The sequence below is a fragment of the Apaloderma vittatum genome, unplaced genomic scaffold (genome assembly GCF_000703405.1).
Source record: "Apaloderma vittatum isolate BGI_N311 unplaced genomic scaffold, ASM70340v1 scaffold8503, whole genome shotgun sequence".
NCBI classification, from domain to species: domain Eukaryota; kingdom Metazoa; phylum Chordata; class Aves; order Trogoniformes; family Trogonidae; genus Apaloderma; species Apaloderma vittatum.
In genome coordinates this window covers 28027-37740 of record NW_009709789.1, presented here as the reverse complement: position 1 = coordinate 37740, position 9714 = coordinate 28027, and the positions used below count along the sequence as shown (strand labels likewise).

The 9714-nt window shown below is 40.2% G+C and overlaps 1 protein-coding gene across 2 annotated transcripts; it reads right to left on the bottom strand.

Annotated features, from left to right (window-relative positions):
* Positions 1-1460: 1460 nt before the first annotated feature.
* Positions 1461-9337, bottom strand: PCK1 (phosphoenolpyruvate carboxykinase 1 (soluble)). 2 transcript variants are annotated; one of them, XM_009867062.1, is made up of 10 exons: positions 9265-9337; positions 8796-8977; positions 7269-7450; positions 5866-6069; positions 5359-5546; positions 4189-4351; positions 3838-4062; positions 3614-3745; positions 2787-2882; positions 1461-2183 (listed from the first exon to the last, which is right to left on the bottom strand). In XM_009867062.1, the coding sequence occupies exons 2-10, from the start codon at positions 8840-8842 to the stop codon at positions 1729-1731; spliced, it is 1692 nt and encodes a 563-aa protein (XP_009865364.1). In that variant the 5' UTR covers positions 8843-8977; positions 9265-9337; the 3' UTR covers positions 1461-1728. The 2 variants fall into 2 exon arrangements, with proteins under 2 accessions (XP_009865364.1, XP_009865363.1); XM_009867061.1 differs by lacking the exon at positions 9265-9337 and having other exon boundaries at positions 8796-9064.
* Between the last annotated feature and the right edge of the window lie 377 nt (positions 9338-9714).

The following is a 9714-nucleotide window of genomic DNA, read 5'->3' as shown; positions in this document are numbered from 1 at the left end:
TCGCCCAAGCCTTTCATCAACTATTATAGAACCACCTTATAAATAACTTTGTTTTATACATGTGACAGTAGTACTCAAATCTGAAGAGTGTATATAGTAGACTCTCTTGGGTCGCTTTGTCTGACTTAGTTACTGTCCTCCACTCGATTTTTTTTTTATTTAATTTGGAGCCCCCTCAAGAGTACACAGGCCAAAGATGACCCTATAGGTAGACCTGCATCCATGCTGATGTGTTTTTTGACCAACAAAGGGATCAACTGCTGATCATCTCTACAGAGGCTGCACCACACTCCTCTGACTTGTGTTACAGCTTTCCGTTTTCTGTTTTTTGTGTGATTTATTGACTTATGCTGTATTATTTGCTTCAGAATTGATAACGTTTGTGTTAAGTCCCAAGCATGGAGTCAGGGGTTATTTAGAGGCTTTTCAGGTTATGTGACCTCTCCTAGCAAACTTTGAAGGGCATCTGTTGACCAGCCCTGGTACTGTTTGTTTTGCAGGGAAGTGGGGTCTATAAAAAGGCTTGTTACACAAAGTAAGTGATTTTCTTTTTGCTAAGCAAATATTAGCAATACGTTTTGGGAGATCGAGCATTCAAAGTGAAAAAAACAGGATACCTGCCAGGTATATGGGAAGCATGTGAAGGACACCTTTAATTGGGAGAACACGAGATGGTTTCAGTATCTTGAGTCTGCAAGGAAGCCAACACAGGCTCCTACCCCTCTCTTCATTAAACTCTAAGGCAAAAGCCAAGGTGCTGTGCAACAGACACAAATCCTATGACTTTAGCAAACGAGCAAGGTACTGATAAGGGGATTTTTCTAGAAGGTAGTTCATTTTCTGAATGCCCGAAGTAACTAATAATGCCCAGTTATGGAGAGCGTGTCCCTTAGTAGCTGGATGACTGCTCACAGATGTATCATAGTTTTGGGATCATTCCTTTGTCTTGAATAAAAGTTGCAAAGATAGTATATGGCTAAACTGTTTGGCTTAGGAGTAGCAGATCAACATCTAGCTTCCACATGTGGATTTCTGCCTCTGCTGTGGTATTGACAGGAGGTTGAATTTATATGCATGTAGTTTATAAACAGTGAGAATACTGGAAATGAGGTCATATTTTATATAAACATTTATTTCAATATTTTAAAGAACAAGCCATTCAAAACATCTGGAAATCACAGGAACATGAGTCATATATAATAGCAATATCTTAAATATGCATTAGTAATACAAAGTCATCTTTCACTCAGATAAAAGTTACAACTTCATTTTTCTAAAAAACACTTAAGCCGTGAAATATGTTTAGGTAACACATATATACAGCATCTAATTTTCTTTTTTCTTTCCTATAGAGTCTGAGACTGCAGAGGCTTAAACAATGGGCTACACCTTGAAGGCTGGATTGGTTTAGATTGCATGTGCAGAGCTAGGCAAATAATTTACACTCATCGTGGCTATAGGTGCCTGTAAGTGACAGATCAGGGTTTTGACGACCACGTGCACATACATTCCCAGAGCTGCTCACCTATTCACAGCAACTGATGCAGTTATAAACTGTTAGGTCTGGAGTTATTTCTAGAATGCCTCTATCTATATTCCGACTAAACTAAGACGTACTTTCATTATAACCCACGGCCCATCAGTGCTGTTATGCTTCCAGTGATTTGGCAAAATGTGTTTGTCCTGCTTAGTATGTGTGGATTGATAAACAGTTGTGGTTTTGATCAGCTACAACTGCTTTATCCTCATCTCTAAAGCAAGCATTTCCCTTTCTATTTCATAGGGAAGGTCAGCATTAACTTGCACTTCAAAGTACTGTTTGATTTCTTCTACCTCCTTTTCCCAGAACTCTTTGGAGATATCAAACAGTTCAGTCAAGTTGACATCTTCTAAACCCTTCAAGTTCAAAGCAGTGTCAGCAGGGATGTAACCTATGGCAGTTGGCTTGGCAGAGGCTTTCCCATCAATTCTGTTGAACATCCACTCCAGCACACGGGAATTCTCTCCATAGCCAGGCCACAGGAATTTCCCTTGGCTGTCTTTCCGGAACCAGTTAACATGAAAGATCCTTGGTAGTTTTGCAGCTGGACGATGTGCCATGCTGAGCCAGTGGGCCAAGTAGTTGCCAAAGTTGTAGCCAAAGAAAGGTCTCATGGCAAACGGATCGTGCATAATAATTTTGCCTATTTAAAACACAAATGGAGAATGTGAGGAAATAAATGGCATGCTTATTCTAAAGCATGAAGATTCATATCCTCCCAGGATGTAGTACTCATGGTCCCTTAACCATTCTTCCGTACCTGAACTGAAGAGCTTTAAGAAAAAATACGGTTCTTGTCTTTGATGTACAAAAAAAAGTAAAAATTAAACTGATTTTTGTAACCAGTTGAAATTACATTTCTTAAATCTCAGGTCAAGCAGCTTAAATGAAGATCCTAAAGAGCTGGCTTTCATGATTTGTGTATTTATGTTAAGCTCTAGCAGAAAAGAAAATTTAGGTTTATTTATCCCAGACTGTGATAAGAACTCCATACCAAGGCTTCTGGCAATCCCCTGTTTGCACCCTGTTCTGTGTGCTTGCCACCTCGAGGATTATTTTGCTTAATTTGAGTTTTACAGAGAATTTGACTTTTAATTCCAGTACAAATATTTTCTATTGTGAAAACGCATAGGTTGCAAAATGAGCTGCCAAGACTGAAATGTGAAAGAGCAGGGGAGAAGGACAGAGCAGGCAGTCCAGAGAGGATTGCTTTTAATACAGGTAGGCAGATTAAATTTTGATTTACCTTTGTGCTCAGCAGCTGCTGTTGCTTCAGATCTCATAGCTGCTCCTATAAATACTCCATGCTGCCAGTTAAAGGCCTCATACACGAGAGGCACACCTGTAAGGAGTAAAATCACTTCAGTAATTAGATGTCCAGAAAATTTTTTGCTATGTAAGTTATGGTTGAAATCATGTTACTGTGTAATGTATTCTAATTTTTCCTTTTATTTTAAATGAATTAATTTCCTGCCCTCTTACAGCAAAGTTGTTTATATGAACGTTTTCAGAACTGGCTACTGATTACTAAACACACTTATGTTTAGTTGCGCAGTGGGAGATATCTGGAACCTCAGAATCCCTGGCAGATTTTACTGGGGGTAGACTCTGGTCCTGTGGTTACAACATTAGACTCAGACCTGGAGTTGTTTCTATTTCTTTTCCAACTTTAGACAACTTTTAACAGATCAATTTATTTTACTTCATTTTCTGTAAACTGTGTACCGCTGGTTCATTTCTCCAACCGTTTCCCATCTGAACCAGTTAAACTGCAAGCAAATAGAGACAAGCACAGCGATTCCTCACATGTCACTAACCCAGGTTAGTGGGTCTTGATCTCTCTCCAGCTTATTATTATTATTATTATTATTATTATTACTACCTGTTTTGTGTTACCATCTAACAGTTCCGACATTGGAATATCAGTGGCTATAAATGTGTTTGTCAGAGGCTGACATGGACAAGTCAGACTTTTGCAGCTGTGAAAGCAAAACCTGTGTCTGTGCCTAGTTATGTTTCAAGCCTTCCATGGTCACCACTTCAGCTTTGGTACGTGGCTGCTGCATCTCTTACCAGCAGGTCTGCGGCCTCCAAATATGATCCCTTCAATGGGCACGCCTTCGGGGGATTCCCATGCAGGGTCCATGATGGGGCACTGGCTGGCTGGAGTGCAGAACCGTGAGTTGGGATGAGCACAAGTTTCCCCTGTACAGAATATGATGAAAACGTCATAATGGCAGAATTAACTTGACTTCAGCAGAGCAAACCGAGAGAGGCTGTGGAATGGGTGAGGTTACCGGTATCTGGAGTCCAATCCTTGTTCTTCCATGAAGTCAGCGTGACTCCTGGTGGCAACGTCTCATCAATGCCTTCCCAATAGACACCTCCATCGCTGGTTTCTGCTACGTTGGTAAAGATGGTGTTCTTGAATATGGTTTTGATAGCATTGGGGTTTGTTTTAACTGAGGTTCCGGGAGCTACACCAAAAAAGCCATTTTCTGGATTGATTGCCCTTAAGTTGCCTGGAAGTTAAATGACAAAATAAAAGCAAATCAAACTGTTTCAACTCTATCCAAAATTTGAATTAGGTGTCTTGCTGCACCTAAAAGCAACCTGGACTGTAAACCAATCCAATTTCATTTCCATACCTTGTTCATCAAATTTCATCCAGGCAATATCATCACCCACACACTCAATTTTCCATCCTGGCAGGCTTGGGTTCATCATGGCCAAGTTAGTTTTTCCGCATGCACTGGGGAATGCTGCAGCAAAATACTTTTTTTTACCCTCTGGATTGGTAATGCCCAGGATCTATTGAAAAATTAATGTGACTGTTAAACACAGGTTGTTTTCTTGCGCTTTTCACTTTGAAGATTGTTTCCCAGCAAGTGGTAATGATATAATATTTAATCATGCAAATTTGTTCCTACAGGAGAAACACCAACCAATATAGTTGACAAATAACTCAATCTGCACTTTTCTTTCACTTAAAATATCTGTAACAAGTTTTGGGTTTTTTTTTAAATGTCAGGTATGTATATAATTCACTTATTTTATTGAATAAGGATACAGACTGTGTACAACTGTATTCCTCAGCCGAGAGAGGAAAAATAACAGGCAATATTCTTTTGGCTGTATTACTGGAGTGAAGTGAAAGCACTTCATGTACGGAAACTTCTGCTCTTCTCAGAGTCCATAGATATAGGCAATATTCTTTTGGCTGTATTACTGGAGTGTAGTGAAAGGACTTCATGTATGGAAACTTTTGCTCTTCTCAGAGTCCATAGATATGTTTTTTGGAAAATGTTCTCTTATGCCCTAGAAACTCTTTTTTTTCAGTGGTAGTAGAATGTTTAAATGACAGCAGAAAGTAAAGGCAGGAAGGGTACAAAGCAGAATTCTCTTAGAAAATCCAGTATTTGGAGATTTCTGAGTGTATAGTTCTCTTTCTAAAATGAAAGACAGTTTTCAAAATTTGCGTTAATCTTTCCTATCAGACTTACAGGGCCAATGTGGATGCCCAAGGATGATGTTTAGGCTCTGCTCAAGTATGTGGGGCTGCCTATCAGTAGCCACTGTTAGAAGTTCCAAATCTTTCTTGTTTCTGATTTTACACGTAGTATTTTGAGATGTTTGGTACTTAACCTTGCAAGCAGTTTCCTATTTCTCATAAGCCTGCCATGTGATAAATTCATATCTAATGTTACAGCACTATCTGCATGAGACTAATTTCATTGATAGCAAGATGTGATGTATTTATGTTGAGATAATTTAGGGTTTAATGGCTATTCAAACACACATGATTTACTAGCTCTTACCAGCATGTGCTCAGCTAGCCAGCCCTCCTCTTTGGCAATTCTGCTGGCAATTCTGAGAGCAAAGCATTTTTTCCCCAGTAAGGAGTTTCCTCCGTAACCGCTGCCAAATGAAATGATCTCTCTGCGATCCGGGAGATGGGCAATCAGCGTTAACTCTGGGTTGCACGGCCAGTTGTTGATTAATGGTTCTGCAGAACAGAATGTTGTACTTGTGAATGCAGCAATTTCCATGCTGGATCGCACTGTTTTTTCATCAGCTTTGAGCATCTGACAGGAACCCGTACCAGATGCTTTAAAGCAAAACCCCTGATACGTACTAGCCATAATAATCTCCTTTCTGTGAAACTCTCATTGATATTTAATTCCTTTGAGTTCTGAACCTAGTGCTGTTGCACAAACCACCGTTGTCTTCTGTGGTGAGTTCTTCCCATGTGCCGAGAACATGCAGTCAGCCCCGTAAGATGCCCCTGGGAATTTCCAGGGGTCTCAGTTCTTAATATCTCTTACCTTTTAGTGGTAGCGGACACCCAACCGAGTGAAGGCACTTTACAAACTCTCCATCACTCAGGGCTTTCAAAGCAGCTGTTCCCATCCGTGTCATGATCCTCATGCTGGCCACTACATAGGGCGAGTCTGTCAGCTCAATCCCAATCTTGGACAAAGGAGACCCAATGGGCCCCATGCTGAAGGGGATGACGTACATTGTGCGTCCTGAAAAACAAGGAGTAGCAAGATGTGGCAAAGAGCAAAACAAGGGACTTTTGAAAGTCTTTATCGCACAGGGAGGTTTTGTTTCTCACTCCTTTAAAAGCTGTCTGTCTTAAGGATGTTTCTAGCGATGTTTAAAGAGCTGTGGCATTTTTTTGTCTGGTTATCATAGAATCATAGAACAATTCAGGTTGGAAAAGACCCTTGGGATCATCGAGTCCAACCATTGACCCTACACTACAAGTTCACCCCTAAACCACATCTAAGCGACACTTGAACACATCCAGGGAAGGCGACTCAACTCCCTCCCTAGGCAGTCTGTTCCAGTGGCTGACCACTCTTTCTGTGAAGAATTTCTTCCTAATGTCCTTGAAGAATTTCTTCCTAATGTCCAGCCTAAACCTGCCCTGTTGCAACTTGCAACCATTCCCCCTGGTTCTGTCCCTAATTCCCTGTGAGAAGAGACCAGCCCCAACCTCTCTACAATGTCCTTTCAAGTAATTGTAGAGCATGATGAGATCCCCCCTCAGCCTCCTCTTCGTTAAACTGAGCAGACCCAGCTCCCTCAATCGCTCCTCACAAGGTCTGTTCTCCAGGCCCTTCCCCAGCTTTGTTGCCCTCCTCTGCACTCGCTCCAGCACCTCAAGATCTCTCCTATACTGAGGTGACCAAAACTTAACACAACACTCAAGATGCAGCCTCACCAGTGCTGAGCACAGAGGGACAATCACCTCCCTTCTTCTGCTGGTCATGTAGCAAGAAGTTTTATCTTAAATGCTGGAAGCATCTGTTCAGACAAATTATCTAGCCAGTAGTAAAGGTGGGTGGAGGCCAAGTTCTCTGTTGGTGTAAAACACTGAACCTGAAATTATTGCTGAGAGCGGGGGTTCTCCATTCTCACTCTATTTCCTGTCTGCTGCTTAGTTGCTATGTGACTTGAAGAAAATGACTTGAATTTTTCTATTTTAATTTGCCCCTTTTTATGAAGAGAATAATGCTGGAAAGACACTGAGGACTATCCTTGCACAGGCGTTAGGCTCTATGGTAAAGACCTGGATGAAACCAACCAAGTGACTAATATAAGTGGTATAAATCTAAACCTTCAGCTAAAATCTGTCTTTAAAGAAAGATTATAGTAATTAGTAGTAGTAACTCTCTGCAATTCTGGAAGTTCAGTGTCAACTGATACTTTTCTTGCCTACCTTGCATGCAGCCTGGGAACCTGGTATTGAAGGCTTTTTCAAAATCTTCTTCAGACATCCAGCGACCCAGCTGGCTAGTCCCAGTTTTAGGGATCGGCGTGGTATCTCTCTGTTCTTGGGTGATGATAACGGTTTTGCTCTCAATTCTTGCCACGTCTCTTGGATCAGTGAGAGCCAACCAGCTGTGTTTCACCAAAAATCAGGAAATTAGACTTTAATTATCAATATAGCACTTTTTACTCTTCTGTGAGACTGGTTTAGCACAAAAGGGTACAATGATTTGTAAGGCTAAACCACAGAGATGGTATAACAGACAATCTCAAAAATCTGTCAGATAAATTGTCTCGTACAAATTGCTTCAAGACTTTTCAGTATGAATAATAAATAATATGGCCTAGGAAATTCTGGTTACACATTAATACTCCTTTGCCTCTTATCTCAGTCTCTGTTGCTAACTTCCAAGGAAAAGTTAATCTTGTTTAATCCTCATTTTCATCAGTGTGAAGTTGTTTTGCATGGGGACCACAAAATGATGCCTCAAGCAAAGTGGATGCCAAGCAAGTACTTTAAGTGTTGCTGTAAGTGCCTGTGGAATCGGAATCCAGCTTAGTGGATTGGCATGGTCCTTTAAGTTAGAGGCATCATGAAAAAAATACTGAGAAAAACCGCAATCATAAAGAGTGAAGGATTTTATTAAAGTGGATTCTTCTTCCCCTCTAAAGAATTTTTGCCATCTATTTACAATAGAGAGAATTGTTTTACATTTTCACCTCTGTGCATAGAAATTTTCCATGAGTATAAAAATGTTCTAGCTGGGCTGTCATAACCATCATCACTACAGCTAAGCATATAATTAACAATGAATAATTTATCTGGTGAATCTTGCCCTTTTCTCTCCCAAATAGTCTGCAAACAGATTGCCAAATTCCTCCACTTAGTTATTCAGAAGTCTTTGCAGTTTTCTTCCATGGTCAGCACGTAATTCCTGAGTATGTACTTGTTGTTAATATTCTCCTTTCATGTTGAGTTAGTTGGGAGAGATGATGAAATGCTTGAAAAAAGTATTTGCTGCATACATTATAGTCAAAGCTCATCGGCATGATATGAATAATGCCTGTACTGAATAATATTTGAACACCCACAGAGCTATTTGAATGCCACAAAAAGTATTTGATGAATAAACTAATTGACTAAAATAGTAGAATTCTTCAAAATATGTATTTGTTAACCAATATTTAGCCATTGCTAATGATTAGTTACATGTCTCATGACATTATTTCAGTTCCCTGATATAACTAATCAATAGAGACAATGCACAGTTGATAGCCCAATTGAATAATATGCTTTATGTTAAGTTTTAGAGGAAAAGGTTTGCTCTTCCTGAGTATTTCACCTATGTAAGCTGCAGTGCCAAAATGTTAATGGAAAACAAATGTTGAAGGGTTATAAGCAGTTCTAAAAGTAAACAGGATCGAAAATGTATATCATAGTTCTGAGATGATACTTGACTTCCTTCAGGGCACTCACCAGTTTTCATACTTGCTCAGCTTCTTGATCATGCCTTGTTCTACCATGATGTCCAGAATTTTTTTGTTTTCTTCTTCGGAGCCATCACAGATATGAATGCTCTCAGGCTGGCACAGCTTGGCATTACTTTCAATGAAATCTCTTGCATCTGGAGGCAGGCTCTGCAAATCCCCCTGGACAACCTTGGGCATGACATTTACCTCGGCTTTCAACTGTGGGGGCATTACTGAACCCGCAGTGGATCGTGTTGATGGCTTTGCAATACTGATTACAATCTAAAATCAAATATATTGGGTATGTTAGCGTACTATGATATTCTAATAAATATCAATAAGCCTTCCTGAAAATATATAACACAAAGGTAGAATTTGTAATAGACTTGATCATGTGCTTCTGTTTTAAATTCAGTATAGAGAACCTAGATCACTGGTAATTTTAAGCTGGAAAAAATAGAGGCCATTCTACTTACCGCCTTTATAAGACTGAGGTGGATGTCAGAGAGGATTCTGCTGTCCCTTTCAGCTGATCCCGTTTCACTTGCTTGGGAGTATTCTTGCGATCCACGCTTTGCAAGGAAGCATCCTCCTTCCTTAAATATTTTTCGTGATGTCCATCCCACTAGGTGAGGTGAGAGAGGCTTGTCCTTGACGTCACCACTGGATGTGCCTTGGGACATTGCCACTGACACTGTCATCATGCAGAGTTGTCAACAAAGCAGCCCTGACGAGGTAATAATTTAACAGGTTTGATTAATGAATGCTGAAAGCGGTGATTCTTAGCCCCTGGGTTTGCTGTTTTGAAGCAGTTTGACAATTTAGCAGTTTAACCAAACTTGGATCCAATTTGACTTTGAAGCTAAAAGCATCATAACTTCTCGGTGTGTGGGAAAGGTTGAGTACAAAGAGTATCTGGAAGTGGG